Source organism: Rhincodon typus, chromosome 11 (genome assembly GCF_021869965.1).
Source record: "Rhincodon typus isolate 14 chromosome 11, sRhiTyp1.1, whole genome shotgun sequence".
Taxonomy (NCBI): Eukaryota; Metazoa; Chordata; class Chondrichthyes; order Orectolobiformes; family Rhincodontidae; genus Rhincodon; species Rhincodon typus.
The window spans coordinates 46,311,106-46,331,529 of record NC_063342.1 but is presented as its reverse complement, the minus strand read 5'-3'; the positions used below and the strand labels follow the sequence as shown (position 1 = coordinate 46,331,529).

The 20,424-nt window shown below is 40.4% G+C and overlaps 1 protein-coding gene across 2 annotated transcripts in view; it reads right to left on the bottom strand.

Annotated features, from left to right (window-relative positions):
• gap43 (growth associated protein 43) overlaps positions 1-20,424 on the bottom strand; it is a 241,745-nt gene that overhangs the window by 155,436 nt on the left and 65,885 nt on the right. For both annotated transcript variants that reach the window (XM_048603238.1, XM_048603239.1), the window contains exon 2: positions 11,242-11,836. In XM_048603238.1, the coding sequence (XP_048459195.1) occupies positions 11,242-11,836 (595 nt within the window). The remainder of the gene's footprint in view (positions 1-11,241; positions 11,837-20,424) is intronic.

The window sequence follows — 20,424 nt, the reverse complement described above, 5'->3', positions numbered from 1 at the left end:
AAAGAACAGTTGTCAACACAGTGTGGAGCTGGAGGAACACAGCAGGCAAGGCAGCATCAGAGGGGCAGGAAAGTTGATGTTTTGGGTCAGGACTCTTCTTCAGAACTGAAGTTCAGAACAGTTCTGAAGAAGGGTCCCGATCCGAAACGATGACTTTCCTGCTCCTCTGATGCTGCCTGGCCTGCTGTGTTCCTCCAGCTCCACACTGTGTTGTCTCTGATTTCAGCATCTGCAGTTCTCGGTATCTAAAACCAGACCTGAGAAACCAACTTAACACAGACATTATGGAGCTTTTACAGATACCAAAACATTCAACTTCAATTAATATTCATTCGCAGAAATACTGGACATGCCACTTAACTAAAATACATTTACACCTACTCTAAACTTTCAGGAAGGCAATTCACCTCAAAGGGAACAACAGAAACACAATGGACAACACGGATTTAAGAGATAATGGAGCACACAGTCTATATAACTGCTAGCCCTGATCTGGGAGAGAGAGGAAGAGCCTTTCCAACAACAAGCTCCTGCAGAAACAGTTTACCAACAGGCTCCAGCCCCAGCAAACAGCTTTGGGACCAAGAACCACAGAGGCCGAACAGAGAAGCTAAATCTGGCAGACCAAGAGCATCGTCACAGCAAATGATTTCTAGGGTAGCCAACCAAGCACTATCTCCCCAAGAGCTACCCCCGCAGCTTCCCCGAGGAGAGGGATCCGAAAGAGCTACTGCCCGAGAGTGATCCCCAAAGCCACCTCCAGAAGAGGGATCCCAAACAGCTACTCTCCCTGTAAACTAGCTGCACAGCCATCTCTCTGAAACACCAGCTACGCCATGCACGACGGTCAGCCGCATTTCAAAATTGTGTTTTCCCCCAGTGGTGAGCTTATATTCTTGAGACCCCAAAGTATCCAACCTAGCTAGCAAGGAGTGGAAGGGGAGTGGTGTGTAGCAGTGAGCAAAACTCTCTGTCATTTAGAATACTGGACCAAAACCCCTGGATGTTTAACGGAACTTTTAAAACAAAAAGCAAGGCAGCTGGGCTATGCTCTGGAATACACAATCACGGGGATAGCTGTCTGGAACCATGGTTCAGTTAGAAATCCTATTCACACCTCAGCCCTAAAGGAACAATGAACCAGACCTAAGGCAACAACTTCAGACATCTCAGACTCTTCACAGGTACCAAGGCACTCAACTTCATAATATTCATTCACAGAAATATTGAACATTCCACTTAATCAAACACATTTACACCTACTCTAAGAGATTGTAAGAACTGCAGATGCTGGAGTCAGAGATAACACAGTGTGAAGCTGGAGGAACACAGCAGGCCAGGCAGCATTAGAAATGAAGAAGGGTCCTGCCTCGAAAGGTCAGCTTTCCTGCTTCTCTGATGCTGCCTGGCTTGCTGTGTTCCTCCAACTCCACACTGTGTTATCTCTACAACTACTCTAAACCATCCGGAAGCCAATTCACCACAAAGGGGACAACAGAAACATAATGGATAACACAGATTTGTGAGGTGATAATGGAGTGCACAGTCTGTATAACTGCTGGCCCTGATCTGGGAGGGAGAGAGAGAGAGAGAGAGAGAGAGAGCCATCCCCGCATCTACCAACAGAGGAGGGATCCCAGACAGCTACTCTCCCCGAGAACTCTCTGCACAGCTATCTCCCTGCAACCTACCGACACAGGGCAGTTCCATACCGGGGAACCAACGGCAACCGACCACGATCAGCAAATCTGATGACCGACGACCTCCAAAAACCACCGACATGACAAACAAGGCCTCAGATACATCCTGAGGTGAACACTGGCTCATAAAACCACCACAAAGTAAGCAAATCCAAGTTCTCAAACCAGACTGAACACCATCCGAAGTCTTCAGTGAAGCACCGGCTACAGCAAGTGTGAACACCCAGCTGTATTTCATAGTCGTGTTTATCCCCAGTGGTGAGCCTATTTCCTTGAGACCCAAAGTATCCAACCTAGCTAGCAGGGAGGGGAAGGTGGGTTAGTGACAGTGCAGGGCACCTCATGATCAGCAAGTCTGATTAAAATGTCCATGTTTGAAACTACTATTCTAATAGTAATTAGCCTGTGTTAAGTTAATCACTGATCGTGTCAGTTTCACTGTGTTGAAGTTGCTTTTTTTTAAAACTCTTGTATTTTATTCACCTTTGTTTTATTTCCCTGTTTATTACTTTTGCTTTTTTTTATCTCTTGTGATATACATACCTTTGCATTTAATAAACGCAGAGATTCTTTGCCCTGAAACACCTGTCTACTGCCTCCTTCACTTCACATTCCTAAATTAAGTCCAGTGTCAGAACCGGGGATCTGGGGGTGATTTGAACCACTTCAAAGAGCAGCAGTTTTACTGATCAAAACCAGAATCCCTACAAAAAGAATTGCACTCAGTGATCAAAATATGCTTAGATGCCAGTTGAGGTCAGAGTTAGGTTCTGCTGTGATGCCTCTACTGTTGAATAATCACTGTTTTAATTTGCAATCAAAATCCACACAGTAATTCATCCGGATAACAGAGAATAACTGTTACATAGGTGCTGTATTCCACCAGGAATCTGAATGCTTCCAGAAGGAGGGAGTAAAAAAATGTTGAAAGAAAATAATACCAGAATCATATTACGAAACGTTCATGGTTCTACTACAATATAATGACAAAATTATAAAGGCAAAGTTGTCTTCGGTTAAAGCAGACACATGAACATTATTAGAAAGTTTACTGAGTATGCCTGCTTATTTTTTTTTAATATTTTAAGTATTTCCATGTCACAGAATTTATGGGAGAACATCACATTAAAAGTTCTAGAATGTTGGAGAGAGTGTTTGAAGGTATAAAAACATTGGCTTGTAAGAGAAGCAGCTTGGTGGTTTCCCAAGAAACTTTTACTTAGAACAACTTCAGATGATACTGACAATATTCTTGCCTGTGAAAGTATTGAGAGAAAAAAGACTTAAAAATGCAAAATCCTGGTTGAACTTAATTTTATACAAAGGTGGTAGGAGATGTTTGAGTACTGTCCTTTTTTAAATTTAATTAGTTACTTCTTTAATAGGTGACTCAGCATACACTCTGAGGGCCAGTATGGACTTGTTGGGCCAAAGAATTCCTAATGTGGAAACAGGCTCTATCATCTGTTCTGTCATCTATCATCTTCTGGCAGCCACTGGATTAACGTAGAAAAGACTACAACATCCAACACACATGAAACCCACAAATTATTTTGTGGGAATATTGTAGAACTAGTTATTTAGAGTGTTTGTCATTGATTTACTTATATTTATTAAACAATCACATCTATTTAAATATTCACAACCATATACAAAGTTAAACAAAACAACATGACCATTACTGCTGCTGCCACTGTGTCATTATCACCCCATCAACTAGAATTAATAATATTTCCAAAGTTTAAATGTAAAATCAGCAGGATGATTTAACAGCTTGGGTTGTGTTGAAAAAATAGTTCTAAATCACGTGGATAATTAAAGCAAAACGTCAACACTCATCTCAATTTAGAAACAGCATCCACGATCAACTGGGGAATAGACTGACCATTTCAAATATAATAACAGATGTAAGTTGTAATACTGGAATATTGAAACACACAGCACAAATAGATGTTGTGGGTGGAATGGGTTTATCTGAGTGTAACTTTGAGGACAGAACAACAAGAACAATGCTTGTCAACATTTGGTATCAAGGCCTGAATCCAACATATGAGTTAAACAAAATCTTTCCAATCTGATAGGTGGAACTTCTCAATGAGATGAAACTACAGCTAAGAAACTTGGTGCGCAACAGACATTTGCAAAAAGTCAGAGTGACAGCATAAGCAATAAAAGATACATTTTAAAAAAGACTGCACTCAGGCAGACTAAGCCAAATTGCTTCAGGTTAAGTTTATATCTTTTTTTTAGAAAGTGATTGCTTGCAAAGATTTTGTGTTATGAACCAAACTGTGAAAAAGGGTTATATTAAAGCTATGATTGTTTGTATTTCCTCTCTCTCTTCCAGACTGCAGACAGCACCGTTAATAGACTGGCTCCTGAAAGGGTAAACAGTGGCCGAATCGGCCAATTTTCAGTGAAAAGCGTTTTGTACAATGAGATTCATAGTGCTTGGTCTTCTGTGGCTCACAGCAACTTATCTCATGAAATCTTCTACTCTCCACTTCAGTAATTATGCAACCAGGGTCTTCAATGTCCTACTGGTGAAATCACATTGCAGGAGAGGTGGAAGTGCTAATAACTGCTGGGACCTCATCTACAAGTGCCATACTTAAAGCCCAGATGCACACTTCATCACCTCTCCTGCTCCTGCTTCACTATTCACTACTCTTCCATTCACTTGTATCATGCTGAACCACAAAATATGTTTCATTGCAGGGAAAAAGAACAAATCACCCCACAACTGATCCTGTAGCCCCAAGCCTCATCTTGCCTGATGTTACTACAGCAACCTGCCTGGCCTACCTATAATTCCTGGGGTGGCTGTAGTGGAACAGCAGGACTGACTATGGACCAGTCCCCAGACTGCAAGGACACAGACCCAAGGCTCTGGCTGGATGAAATGCATGGCTGGCTGACCATGACCAACACCTGAACTGGAATTGAATAAACCACTTGACTGACAGTGTTGGTATCCCCTGACTGACAGTAGTTCCCATTCACCCCACTAAGGACTGCTTCCTTTTGACATTCACCCATGGCCATATGCGTGACGCACGTGCAGAGTAATTGCTGTGGAAGCTGCTGGCACATGCTGCAACAGTGACACAGATGCAGGCCAGAGTCATACAGTGTCGGGTCCACCTCCTTGACTATTCAGTGTTCCCCGCCATGAAAAATTGCCTGTCTCGCTTTCTACACTAAAAAGCAATGCAACGCATGGAATCTGACGGCTTCCAAGTAAGCACAAAGTCAAATCTTTAATAGCAATGTTCTGAAGAATATTGAGAGGAAAGTCCGAAAAACTCTTCTCAACATTGAGATTGTGATGTTTTCATTCTCACTGTATTTTACCACCTTCCTTGCTATTGCCCATGCCAGATCAAAGGGTTGTTCATGGCAGGACTGGGGGCAGGCAGGCAGGGGAGGGGGTGCAGGAGTAGATCTCCATCCTGGATTTTTACTTTTAAAAATGTTTTTTCCCTTCCTTGGTCTTATGCTACTTGCTACCATTAGCATGGAATTAGTGACAACCTGCAGAGTCAGAGACAAAGGTCTCCCAATGTTCAACTCGTCAGAATTGATGCTCATCCAAGATGATATGTTGTAAAAGCAGTCTGATATGGCAGAGGTAGGAGAAAAGACAGCGTCATCAGTTTCAACACAGCAGCTATCGAAAGTTGCAGACCAGACAAGGAGGGCTTTGGTGTTTGGGTCGGTGTTTTAATCATTTTCGATTGCAATAAGTGACGTTTCAGTGATGCTGCAGGGGCACAAAACCAGATTAAACATTCAAGCAGAACGCAAGAAATATTATTACAGTTTGGGAAGATCGCAATATCTCAAGGAATAAAGTCACTTTTAAGGCAGGGCATAGTTTCACAGGCGAGAGGAGTCAAATGTGCATTTTTTAAACACCCTTTTTTTGAAACATGTGGTATCTTTGCTGTCCAGAGTTAATCTGAATTGCCAGTTTTCCCCTAGGAAAACGAAGGCTCGATTTGTCTATCCAGATCCAGTCATAAATGGCTCCATTAGTTTAAGATGAAAGGCACTCATCTGTGCAATATGGAATCTTGGCAATGAAGATGGTTGTATTAAAATGACAAAAAACACAATGAAACAAAAAAAAACAATTTAATGCAGATAGTTGTAGTGGGCACTGAGAGATAGTGTTTGAAGGTGAGATTGTCAATATTTAGGAAAGGGATCAAGTGGCAAGGGAACAGTATGGGCACATGGGATTAATACTGCACAAATGGAGAATAAACATCAACATGCATTAGACAGAATAAACAATAGGTTTATTTTTAAATATTTCTTTGCATGATGTAAGAGAAGAGGGAAGGGAATACCGTCAAACGAAATTGGCTAAAATGCAACAAAACAATGTGTAACTCACGAGTGTGAGTTTGATGCAGTCTTAATAAACTTGAGCAACTCCTCACTGCAGGATGAAGAGAATGCTGCAATTTTGGAGCTGGAAGGTCTGAATGAATCAGAGGCTCTGTATTCCTGTTCATGTTAACATAAAAGATCTCATAGTCCCATTGATTCCTCAACCAAGAGCTTCAAAACAGATTGATTAGTCATGTATCTCTGGGGTGCAGCTAACAAAAGGATGCCTATTCATTCTCTTTTACATTAAAAGTTGGATTTTGATTTTTATAATTGTAAAAAGCTTTGGGAAAGCTAGTGTTAATTCTCACCTCAGAGAATTGGATATTATGCTAATACCCTCCCTGAAATATAAGTACTTAAATGTATGCTTCAGGAGGTAATTAAACAAAGTCCTTCAATTATCTCAGGAAAAGCCTTAATTATGTTTGAGCCAAGGTGCTTGGCTATTCCTCGAATACTACTACTTCTGGTAATAGATATGAGGACAAATCTTTCCAAAGCTAGCACTTTAAATGAATTATTTTGTGCATTTTTAATGTGATAATTTTTAATACGTCAAAAGAACAGACAATAGTAACCTTTTTTTCATTCAAAGGAACTGAAGCCAGTTTCAGTTGAGTAGGTTCAAGAACAAGCAACTTTCACACAGGCAGCAGGGTGTGAGATAGGGTGGCAGGTGGATGGCCTGAATGATAGAAGGTAACTGGGTGGGACGTAGGGAAAGGTGAGGGTAGGGTGTCAGGCCAGGAGGGGAGTTGGTGAGTGTTGGAGTAGATCTGCTTGTGGGATTTGGTGGAAGGCATGGGCATTCATGGTGGTGGTTAGAATGGAGTCAGGGAGAGAGGAGTGTTGGATGTCTCTGGGTTTCTGAGGACTTTAGGCTCTACATTGTGTTGGTGGTGGTGTCTGTGGGGGGACAAGTTGGCATGAAAGATGTCAGGCAGTACTTTAAGGAGGGTAGGTGTGGGCAGAGTGGTAAGTTAGGAGTGACGGTGGTCAGGTTTAGTAGTTAGCCAGGAGTTACAGATTCTAATTCCTCTCCTCTAACTTTTTCTGGTTAACTATAAAGTATGTCAGAACCCTTCAAAGTCTTTGATTGTAACTCAGAGTTGGAGGTTTTTTTTCAGAGGGTTCCAAATGCTGGGTAATCACCCATCAGAAATTCCAACTTCCCAAACAATTTCTTCAGGCTCCATTTTTCCAAGAACTTCCTGAATAGCAGCTCCAGTTTTGGAAGCACTATCTTCCTATAGGAAAACCTGGTCCAATATTTGACTTTCAGTATTATCTCTTTGCAAATGTTTCTGATTTTCAAAGAGAAACAAATGTTTCTTCAAACAATATCAATGTCAAACTTCTCAACATGAATAAAAAGAGATAAAAACGTATTTTTGTTTTATATTTAGGAAACAGTCGGGCTTCTATTCAGAAATGTTATTTCAAAAAAAACAAAATGAACTGTTGTTTGCTTTTAATAATTTACTACCACCATGAAACCTTAATTTGTTTAAGACTTAAAATTTTCATTTTATTTCCTTTTGCAAATAAACACCTTTTAGATGTTTCTAGAATTGTAAATCTAGAATTTGTGACTAAATGGAACTGTTCTAATTTAAAATAGAAATTAAATTTTACAAAAATGTTATTGGTTTGAATAAACCAATCAGTAAAAATAGCAATCCTCTAGTATATGATTCTTGTTGTGTTAAGATTAAATAAAATGAATTCCTCTGGAGATGTTGCTATTTTCCTCAACAACTGTGTCGACTTGTCCCTCATTAACATTTGGTATTTGCTAGGCATTTTTACTAGCCTGATTTAGAAAAAGACTTTTTTTAAAAAAAAAGAAATTCCAATTGAATAAATTACGTTAACTAAAATATTAACTATCGTAATTCAGACTTTTGACTTCTATAACATGTTGGTTAAAATCTGACATTCCTATGCTTGTTAAATGATTAATCTACTAACCTTAACAATTGGTAAGCAAAGACATCTCTTACAACATCATGAAATAACATCTCAGACATTAGAATTTCATCACCTTCATTGTGTATTTCACCATACATTAAGGATAACGTACCAAAGTATAATTTTGCATAATTTTTCCTTTAACGTACCCTTTACTACATATTACTAATATAATGCAAAAAGGTTCAATTTATTGTTGTCACATTTGTCAGTGATAAGTTTGTTAAAAATTGTATATCAGTTACATACATGCCAAATTAAGTTATTGAGATAGACCCGAAAATAAGAATAGATTTTATATATTAGAAAACAGAATGTACAAAACAAACAAAGCTTCACATATATTTTAAAATGATGTCAACTTTTTCTTAGTATTTTACTTTAACCAACATATATTTTCAGAATATTGTGCCACAGTTCACAACCAGAATTTGAGTTGAAATGGCTGCACACGAATGAAGGAACAGAACTTTTTGTGGTTCATTTTGGTTTGCACTCAATTTGCCGATTTATAAACAGATTATTAAAAATTAATAGGCATTAAGTGTACTCTTAACAGTATCCACTCCACAACCTGTTTGTAACAGCTTCAAAACACATGGCCAAAATGCTGTTACAGATACTTCTTACCAAGCTAAGATTTTAATGTCTCGTAAGTTGAGTTCCTTGGTTCTTGGCTTAGATGGCTCACAAACTTTGTGTAAGGGTATGCACCTTTGGATGTGTTCAAATAACTCACATTTATCTCAGATGGGACTTTCAATAATTGCTCATTTTAAAAAGCTAGAGAAAAATACATAATGAGTCTCGCAAGCAATATCTGCACATCAAAACATTGGCTTTACAGTTCACAGTTGTGTATAATTAATTGGCCCCTATAAACTTTCTGGACTTTTTCAGTCAAACTTCAGGTTCACTATAAATAAATTTCACAGATTAGTCAGGGACTGGAAACATTTTTTTTTGCAAACTGTACAGTATTAAAACAAATGGTAGATATGGCATTCTAAGAAGCCAGGTATATTAGTTCTGGCTTCAGCCAACATGAAACAGTGTTCTAGCTTCATGAAGGATTGTGACTGTTCTTTTAGCTATTTAATTCTAATTATAGTACTAAATAATTTGAGAACCAAGGAACAATATTGTGAGGCCTTTCTGATCACTCAAAAGTATCTTTGAAAAATTGTACAGCTTTAGCCATAAATTAGAACTATAGCTCTCGATATGATTGTGCTGTATACTGTTGTAAAAAATAAGATAACAAAAGCACCTATTGCTTAGTGACAGCTGGTAACAACAGCCTTTAAAAAAACAGGTGGTCAACTATTCTCAACTGAGAAAGCCAGCTGCACAGAATCTGTTATGACAAAATGCCCCCCTAATGGTACTGTTCAACCATGTGGCAAAACACTTAAATGTTACTTTCCTGAAAGTGCCACTGCTGAAATTTTCCAAATTAAGCCCAATTTGAACAAAATCAAAAATCCTACCAAGTCCCACCACTGTCTCCTTCCCAGCTTATATACGTGGAAATGTTTTGTTTAAACATGTGCGAGTGCGCATCTCCGTCGAACAGCTGGCAAAATATGCTTTGTCTTGGCAGGGATTTATGGTCTCAACCTGGGAGCTAGATGGATACTGACATCAGATCAGAACAGATTACAGTCTTCTGCCAGAAATGTCCTGTTTAGATTTGTCCATCTCCTTAATGCAAATCAGCATTTTGGAATTTCTCAAAAAAAATTGAGGAAGGTTATTCAAGCAATAAATTACCCACTAAAATATATGCTTCCACTGATTGTATCTGATTCCAAAAAGGGAATAAATAAAAGTCTCAGTCATTTGTCAATTTTAGTAATTGATTGTTCTCAACATTTTCTAGGAATTTTAGTCAAACTTCATGGTTAGTATAAATAAATTTTATTGGCTGTTTGGGAATTTGAGACTCTTTTGCAAACCACACATCATTATAAGTATCTCGTGTACTGGCTATGATCTTCTAAGAGGAGGTTTTTGAGTTCACTGAAACCAAATATCTACTGGGCAGGATGAATTACAAATGTCAATTCTGCTCATTGGATTTATTCTACTGTATTTATACATGCATATGAAGAAAATTCAATCTAGTTACAGAGCTCATATGGAGGGTGATAAATCATCTTGACTCCTTGTTACTCATGTAATACTGCATACATGCATTTGTTTTCCATGTTTCAGCTGGTGGAGTGTACGTAATATGGCTGATTATGTGGGAGCTTTCCTAAGAAAATGGGAATGTAGGTTATAATGAATAGTAACAGCCAGTTGAAATAAAAACATCACAGTAGGTAATGTTGGAGATCACAGGCAGCTTTTAGGCTAATTTCACATTCTCATAAAAGCATATTTAGATCAGCTTCTGAAGTACAATGGGTTAACAAGGGAAAAGGAGTTATAGATGATTAATGGACCACATTTAAAGTATAATTCTGTTTAAAACAATTCAGTTGTCATGATAGTTATATACCAATGCTTATCTCTTACCTGGCTTTGCAATGTTTTTACTAGTCTCGGAGATCTTATGAAAACAGTTTGGATTGGGTCAAATTACCACTGCAATCGTTCATACCTGATTGTTTTATTTCACAGAGAAAAAGTACGGAACTGCAAATCCTTGAATCAAACTGGTAGTGTTGCTACAGTTACATGGGAAATTATGTATGTACATATACGTATGTCTTTCAAATGTGCTTATGTATAAATTAATACATTATATATATTTTCTCAGCTCCACAGTTAAGGCTGACTCAAAAATTCAGCTGTTGCTTGGATATATTTATCACATTAAAGTGCTGACTAAATATTCTGGATGTAATGTGATTTTAAGAGGAAATTTCTAACATTCAACGATCAATCATTTTCATACACAAATTTATCATTAATTTGGTAGTAATGATTTCCATCTTGAAGAAAAGCTATTAATGAAAGCATAACAGTATTGTCAACAAAAGATGATGTTACAGCATGTTTCTGCATTGACAATTGGGAAAGTTATCTAAAATGGTTGTGTTATTTATAGTTTTAATGTTGACCAATAAAAGTAAAATAGTAGTTTGATTTTTCTTTATTTTTGTAACACGGTTTATAGCTTAAGGTGTTTTCATTAAAAAAAAAGTTTTGAATTTCTTACCTGTTTTCTCTGGTGCTGTGCTACTAGCAGCTGTCTCAGTTTGAGCCTTTGTTGCTTCTTCGCTAGCCTCAGTGGCAGGCACTTCTACTGGTTTCTTCTCCTTTTCCTGGCTGGAGGTAACATTTGAAGGTGGAGTACTTTCAGTGGCCGTACTTGCGTCACTTCCTGTTTCCTTGGCATCCTTTTCGCCATTCGTGGTCTTTTGTTCTGTCACTGCTGCCGTTGCTTTTTCCAAGTTTTCCGTGGGAGCTTCTTTAGCCTCTAATGCCTTCTCAGCATCAGAGGGGGTTGCTTCAGGATTGCTTGTTGGCTTTTCTACCTCTTCTGTTTTCCCTTCAGAACCAGATGTAGCTGGTTCCGTTGCTGTTGCCTCTTCCTCCTTAACGGGCTCTGTTTTTTTACCGTCATCTTTTTTCTCTGCGTCCTCCACTTTTATTGCCACAGCTGACTCTCCTTTCTTCTCCCCCTTGAGCTTTTTCCGTGTTATGTGGCCACGGAAGCTAGCCTGGATTTTGGTGGCAGCCTTGTGAGCCTTGTCTTCAGGTTTGGTAGTCTCTTGCTCAGCTTTCGCATTAGCATCATCATTCTTTTCAGCCTAGAATCAAAGTCACAAGAAAATATAATTGTGAAGTCAAGTACAAAAAAATGTGAGTCTCTTTATATTGCCTTATCATTGTTCCTGACACACATTTAATGCTTTAAACTTTGAACATTTGTGATTTCTAAAGCCATTGTTTATCCTATTTTAAATCCCATCCAGATGACTTAATTTAGTACCAATTTCTTTTAATAGGCACAAAGAAGCAGAAATACCTAGAATGCCAGCAAAACAAAAAATGGTTGCGGACGTACTGTCATTTTCACAATACAATGCAATTTTCAATCAGCATCAAGGAACAGTGGTGGGTAATTTAGAAGACTGTCTAAAGTAATAAAGCCAGGAGGCACCAAATCTTGCTGTAAGATACATATTGTACCAACTTCAGTATATATATTTACAATATCCAAACAGTTTGTCATTCACCTTCCATGATAGTTAGGGATTCTATGATAACTTTAGTTATAAAGGCACAGTTAGATCCCTTTGAATCTTATTTAGGATAATATGAGAAAGGCATCTCTGATGTAAAATACATTAAATACACTCAAACATTTTCCACGATGTCAGAGGTTTTACTTTTCTAAGTATCTTGCTTAACAAGCAAGTGAAGAACTGAATGTATGGAACATTCTTACGCTGGATGATGGAGGCTCAAGTACTTTCAAATTAGTCCTCTTGCCTTAGATAAATAATCGTGACGACCTTCTGGCATTGTTGTGCCTCCAGAGAACGCTTACACACTGAATGTTACAATTTCTAGCCTGCATGCCTTACTATTAGTGACTATCAGCCAAGACCCAGAGGAGGAGGAGGAGGAGGAGCAGGAGGAGGAGTGAGAAGACAGCAGGAGATTGTCTGATCTTAGCTGGCAGCAGCTATTGCCAGCATTCTGGAGCCAGGAGAAGCACTTCTGTTTCTTTGGCTTTGATGAATTTTTAAAAATCGTATTCACCCTTTCAGTGGGAACCATTGCTCTGCAGCACCTAGTTAGTCAATCTTAAAGGATCAGATCTCAAAACCTTTCTGCTCAGGACTGCCCAACTTGAAAGAAAGATTCCAAAACTGGCACTAACCCCTCCATTAGTTTATGCAACAGGCCTAATGCTGGTTTAACATTTCTGCTCATTAAACATGGCTCGATGCAATTTCATGCTGGACGCTTTTCAGGTGTCCTTGGAACTCTAAACATTGGACCCTGAAATTGGATCTTGCCATGTCTGTTTTACACCAGCTATTTTTTTAAAATCCATACCTTATATGGTGTCCATTCCTCAAGAGCAATGTTATACCATTGCTCTTAGAACTCTATATTGGAACTTAATGTTAAATTTGCAGAAAAATGTATCCTTAGGATATTAGATGACATTGTAAACCTTGAACCCAAAAAAAAACTAAGAATCAGTGACAAGAGATAACAAGGTGTAAAGCTGGATGAACACAGCAGGCCAAGCAGCATCAGAGGAGCAGGAAGGGTTTTCTGAAGAAGGGTCTAGGCCCGAAACGTCAGCCTTCCTGCTCCTATGGTGCTGCTTGGCCTGCTGTGTTCATCCAGCTCTACACCTTATTATCTCAGATTCTCCAGCATCTGCAGTTCCTACTACCTCTAAGAAGCAGTGACCTTCACTTATCATTAGATAACAATTTTAGTGTTCCATACTAGACTAAATTAAGAGGTCTCTTTATCCCACAGAAAATGTGGAAGTGATGGGCAGATCTCAACCTTTATTTATGTTAATATAACATAATCCATTTATATTATGCTATTCTTATACTGGAATCACTTACATGACTGACACAGTCACCCCACGAAGGATGGTGTGTAGACACAAAAGAACCCTGTGTCTTATACTCACTTTCAGACGTATTAGTTAAACAGTAATGAGTGGCACTTCACAGTGTTGATGTCAAAGTTTTGCATCATCACTTTCAGAGAGATTAAATAGGCTGTTGCAATTTTACATTTGAATAGTATCAGACAGCTTCCCTGCATTTACAAGTTAAAGCAATATAAAACTTATGACCTGAGAAGTAGGTTTTCATGTCAAGGTCATTGTACTGGAAGATTTAAAAGAATGATGCTGTGATGAATTGATAAACTGGTTCAGAAATTAGTAAGCACAAGGGAGAATATACAATTCAAATCAGATTAATAACTGACAATGTAGTCTCCTCTATACTAGGGAGATGAAATGCAGACTGGCAACTGTTTTGTGGAATACCTAACTTCCGTCCACAAAAATGACCCTGAACTTACAGCTGTTTGCCATTTTAACGCATCACTGCGTTTCCTGGCCAACATTTCTGTCTTAGACATGCTGCAGTACTCAAGTGACGATCAGACAAGCTGGAAGAACAGCATTTCATCTTTCATTTACGGACCCTGCAGCTTTTAAGACTCAATATTGAGTTCATAATTTTAGAACTTGAACATCTCCTTTTATCAACTCCCACAGCTCACACCTCAGGCCCTATCATGAAGTAGGCTGCTTTCAGCATAATCAACCTATTTTCACCTACCTATGGTCCTCATTATCAGCTTTTCTTTCTCCCTATCGTCCATCCCTTTGTCTGCCTAACTGTTACTCACCCCCTCTCTGGACTCCATCTCTGCCGATCTGGTCACTCCTTCTTCCCTCCACCCCTTGTCTTTAGCTATCACCTTTTCCTAGCTACTATCAGTTCTGAAAAATGGGTCACTGGACTCTAAATGTAAAGTCTGCTTTCTCGTCACAGATGCTGCCTGACCTGTTTAGTTTCTCAATCAATTGCTGTTTTGTTTCAGACTTCCAGGATCCACACTTCTTTGTTTTATATTATGATAATTGCAGCGGTCTGCTCCAAGAACATGGGGGAAAAATAAGAAAGGTTCTCAGACTAGGATTGCCTAGATTCTTTTGAAGTTTTACATTCTCCTCCTCAGTTTACAATACTCCCAAGTTTAGTATCATCCACATATTTCAAAATTATGTTCTGTATACCAATATCATTAATATCGGAACATAGGAACAGGAGTAGGCCATTCAGCCCCTCAAACCTATTCTACTATTAATGAGATCATGGTCGATCTGTGGATTAATTACACATGTGTGCCTTTAGCCCATATCCCTTAGTATATTTGCTGAACAAAAAATTTTTACAGATTGAAAATTAACAACTTATCCAGCATGCACTGCCATTTTTAGAAGAGTGTTCCAAACATTTACCACCCTTTGTGTGTAGAAGTGCTTCCTAACATCTCTCCTGAACAGTATGGTACCAATTGTCAGACAATGCCCCGTAGTTCTACAATCCACAACCAGTGCAAATAGTTTATCTTTCCTTTGTTTTCCTGAGAATATCTTGAAGACTTTGATTAGACCACCCTTAATATTCTAAAATTTAAAGGAAACAGGCTTGATTTGTGTAATGTCTCCTCATAACTTAACCCCTGAAGTCCAGGCATCATTCTTGTAAACTTATGTGGTACTCCTTCCCAGGTCAATATATCCTCCAATGCCAAATCCGCTCACAGTAGTCCAAGTGGGGTTAAACAAGGAATATATAAATCAGTAAGTGCAGGTTTGTACACTGACCACTAGGGAACTCCAACATAAACTATTTTTTTCCAATCCAAAAATCACTCTTAATGACAATTCTGATACCTATCATTCAGTCATCCTTCATATCTGTGTTGCTACTGTCCTCCTTATTACATGAGCTCTCAGTTTGCTCACATATTTCTCACAAGACATTTTATCAAATGCCCTTTAGTAGTTCAAGTATACCATAATTGTCTTACACTCTTTAGCCCGCTCTATAATCTCATTAGAGAAAGACTGAAGTGTGTTAGTTAAACACAATTTGCCCACAATGAATTTGTGTTGCTTTCCTTAATTAACCCATATTGTCCAAAGCTCTGTCACTTTTGTCCCAAATTAACATTTCTAGGAGATTCTCCACCATTGAGGTTAAGCTGACTGTCCTAACATTGCTGGACTTATATTTACGTGATTTTTTGGAATAAGGGAATAGCAGGTAATATTCTGTTCATCTTTGACATAACTGAAGAATCTTGGAAAATTATGAGATAACACAGCGTGGAGCTGGACGAACACAGCAGGCCAAGCAGCAGAGGAGCAGGAACGTTGACGTTTCAGGTCGGAACCCTTCCATGTTTTCACAACTTATGCTCTATTTTCACTGAGTATGCTTAGATTTATGTCTTTAGTTCAGAGGGTGTGCGGCAGCAGTGGGAGCGAGTTCCAATGGCCCAAGGGCCTGTGGCAGCAGGAGCAAGTTCCAAAGGCTTGTGGCAGCAGCCAGAGCAAGTTCTGATGGCCTCAGAAGAAGAGGGGGCCGAGTTCCAAGGGCCTGCAGCAGAAGAAGGGACCGAGTTCCAAGGGCCTTCAGCGGCAGTGGGAGCAAGTCTCAAGGGCCTGTGGTGGCAGTAACACTGAGACTCGAGCTTTTGGGGACGGAGGCCCATTATGGAGATAAGACTTTTAGAGCTGGACGCTTCATCCTTTCCTCCTGGCTTTTTTCTGTATTTCTGCTTTTTTTAAAATTCTGTTTTTTTTTGGTATCTTAGATGGTTGTTTTGGTTTTTGTATCAAGATGATTGTTTTTTACTTTGAGTCTTGTACATAAGATGGTGCTGGAGAATGGCAACTTTTCCACTGTACTCCTGTACTTTTATACTTGAGTACATGTGACAATAAAACCTAATTCTAATTAGTTCATGAGATAACAAGGTGTAGAGCTGGATGAACACAGCAGGCCAAGCAACATTAGAGGAGCAGGAAGGCTGACATTTCGGGCCTAGACCCTTCTTCAGAAATAGGAGAGGGAAAGGGGGTTCTGAAATAAATAGGGAGAGAGGAGGAGGCGGATAGAAGATGGATAGAGGAGAAGATAGGTGGAGAGGAGACAGACAGGTCAAAAAGGCGGGGATGGAGCCAGTAAAGGTGAGTGTAGGTGGGGAGTTAGGGAGGAGGTAGGTCAGTCCAGGGAAGACAGGCAGGTCAAGGGGCGGAATGAGGTTAGTAGGTAGGAGATGGGCGTGGGGCTTGAGGTGGAAGGAGTGGATAGGTGGGAGGAAGGACAGGTTAGGGAGGCGGGGATGAGCTGGGCTGGCTTAGGGATGCAGTTGGGGGAGGGGAGATTTTGAAGCTTGTGAAGTTGGCTTAGCCGAACTCGGCCTCACCCTCAACAACTTCTCTTTCAATTCCTCCCACTTCCTACAGACAAAGGGGGTGGCCATGGGTACCCGCATGGGCCCAAGCTATGCTTGCCTCTTTGTAGGTTACGTGGAACAATCCCTCTTCTGTAGCTACACTGGCCCTAAACCCCACCTCTTTCTCCGTTACATTGATGACTGTATCGGCGCTGCCTCGTGCTCCCACGAGGAGCTCGAACAGTTCATCCACTTCACCAACACCTTCCACCCCAACCTTAAGTCCACCTGGACCATCTCTAATACCTTTCTCTCCTTCCTGGACCTCTCTGTTTCCATCTCTGGCAACCAACTAGAAACCGATATCCATTTCAAGCCCACCGACTCCCACAGCTACCTAGAATACACCTCCTCCCACCCACCTTTCTGCAAAAATGCCATCCCTTATTTCCAATTCCTTCGCCTCCGCCGCATCTGCTCACAGGACGAGGCATTCCACTCCCGTACATCTCAGATGTCCTCGTTTTTCAAGGACCGCAACTTCCCCTCCACAGTGGTCGAGAACGCCCTCGACCGTGTCTCCCGCATTTCCCGCAACTCATCCCTCACAACCCCTCCCCGCAATAACAACCAAAACAGAATCCCTCTCACCCTCACGTACCACCCCACCAACCTCCGGATCCAATGCATCATCCTCCGACACTTAGGCCATCTGCGAGCCAACCCCACCCTTATCTGCTTTTCGGAGGGACCACTCTCTCCGGGACTCCCTTGTCCGCTCCACACTCCCCTCCAGCCCCACCACACCTGGCACTTTTCCCTGCAACCGCAGGAAGTGCTACACCTGCCCCTACACCTCCCCCCTCACCCCCATCCCAGACGCCAAGAAGGCTTTCCACATCAAGCAGATGTTCACCTGCACATCTGCTAATGTGGTATACTGCATCCACTGTTCCCGTTGTGGCCTCCTCTACATTGGGGAAACCAAGCAGAGGCTTGGGGACCGCTTTAGAGAACACCTACGCTCAGTTCGCACTAAACAACTGCACCTCCCAGTCGCGAACCATTTCAACTCCCCTTCCCATTCCTCAGACGACATGTCCATCCTGGGCCTCCTGCAGTGCCACAATGATGCCACCCGAAGGTTGCAGGAACAGCAACCCATATTCTGCTTGGGAACCCTGCAGCCCAATGGTATCAATGTGGACTTCACAAGCTTCAAAATCTCCCCTCCCCCCACCGCATCCCTAAACTAGCCCAGCTCGTCCCCGCCTCCCTAATCTGTCCTTCCTCCCACCTATCCCCTCCTCCCACCTCAAGCCCCACCCCCATCTCCTTCCTACTAACCTCATTCCGCCCCCTTGACCTACCCATCCTCCTTGGACTGACCTATCTCCTCCCTAACTCCCCACCCACACTCACCTTTACTGGGTCCATCCCCGCCTCTTTGACCGGTCTGTCTCCTCTCCACCTATCTTCTCCTCTATCCATGTTCTATCCGCCTCCCCCTCTCTCCCTATTTATTTCAGAACCCCCTTCCCTCCCCCATTTCTGAAGAAGGGTCTAGGCCCGAAACGTCAGCCTTCCTGCTCCTCTGATGCTGCTTGGCCTGCTGTGTTCATCCAGCTCTACACCGTGTTATCTCAGATTCTCCAGCATCTGCAGTTCCTACTATCTCTAATTAGTTCATGGTGCTTATCAATGTTAAGTACTGGTAGCCCATTCAATACCTCGCTGTTATCAATTTTGAATGCTTTAAGTGTTTCAACTACTTCATCTTTCACCACAACCCATGCAGCTGGTTAAAAAAAATGCAAACTATTAACTTACACCTCAGCCATGCTTCCGCCTCAATGTAAAAATTTCCTTTTAGGTCCCTCATCAGTCCAACTCCATTTACGACCTTTTCACTAACTATACACCTACAGAAGATTCTTGGATTCCCTTTGTGTTGGATGCCAGTATTTTCTCATATTCTTTTTTCTCTTTGCTTCGTTTATTTGCTTTTATAGTTCTCCACAATATTTTGTATTTAGCTCAGTTATTAAATGTATCATCCACCTTTCATTTGTCAATGTATCATCCACCTGACTTTTGTCATAAATGCATGTTTTCTTCTTCACCTTAATTGCTAGCTTTGTCATCACCCAGTGAGCTCTGAACATATATGACCTACCTCTACCATTCTTCAAAATATGCCCGAACTATTTCTTCTTTAATGGTGGTTCCAATCTTGTTTACTAAACATTAATTCTAACTTATCTGGATCAGACCCATTCTTACCCTGTTAAAATTGGTTTTCCCTCATTGTTCTATCTTGTTCTTTGTCCTTTTCCATAGCTTATTCAAACCTTATGAGACAACGATCATTGTTCCCAAGATGTTTTCAGATTAGCACTTGATTTACATGGTCCACGCTCATTCCCAGAACCAGGTCAAGCAAGGCATCCTTTCTCATGTATCCGTAGAAACATATCACTGTAGAAAAATTTCCAAACACAATCTAGGAATTATTTATTTCACTCTCTGCTCTTTACACAAGAACTGTCCAAATTAATGTTTGACAATATAACTACTGAATAATTCCTGCAGATTTGTTCCTCCACATTCTTCCTAGTATTTGGTAGCCTATGGAAAACAATGTAAATACACCTTTTTTTTATTCATCAAACTGAAAATATTCTGTCATTGATCTTTATGAGACATGTTCTCTCTCTAGCACTGTCACATTCTCCTTAATCAATAGTTTTTTTTTTCCCTTGCAATGCTATCAAGAAGCACCTGTAAAGGAATAAACTGCTCACTGTCTCAGTTTGCGTTCCACTGGGCCACCCAGCTCCTGACCTTAATTCAGCTCTGATTCAAATATGGACAAAAGAGCTGAATTCCAGACAGCGACTGTCCTTTCTTACACATCAAGTCTCCTTTGTTAGAGATCACAGCTTTGCAAGGCACTATGGTTTGGAAGGACAACGACAGCAGATGCTTTGAAACATCACCATCTGCAAGTTACCCTCCAAGTCACACACCTCCCTAATTTGGAATTTTATTGCCATTTTTTCACTGTTTCTGGGTGAAAATCCTGCATTAGGAAATTGCTTCTTCACGTGCATCCTTACACCCCAAGACTGCATCTCACCAGGAACAGCTACAGGACAATTAGGGATGGGCAATAAATGCTGATAAAGACAATGACATCTATATCCCACGAATGAATAATAAAAATTAAAAAAAAAACAAAAGATAAAATTCAGCCACTCTTCTCTCTTTCTTAGATGTTCCAAAATATTTCATGTCTATATAGATTTAAAAGCAGGCTACCCTTCTCTGAGTTAGATCTGTGTTATTGCTACACCATGTTTTCACTTAACTATCAGTGCCTGCAACACAGTAAACTTATTTATCACACTCTGCATTCACTTAAATGCAC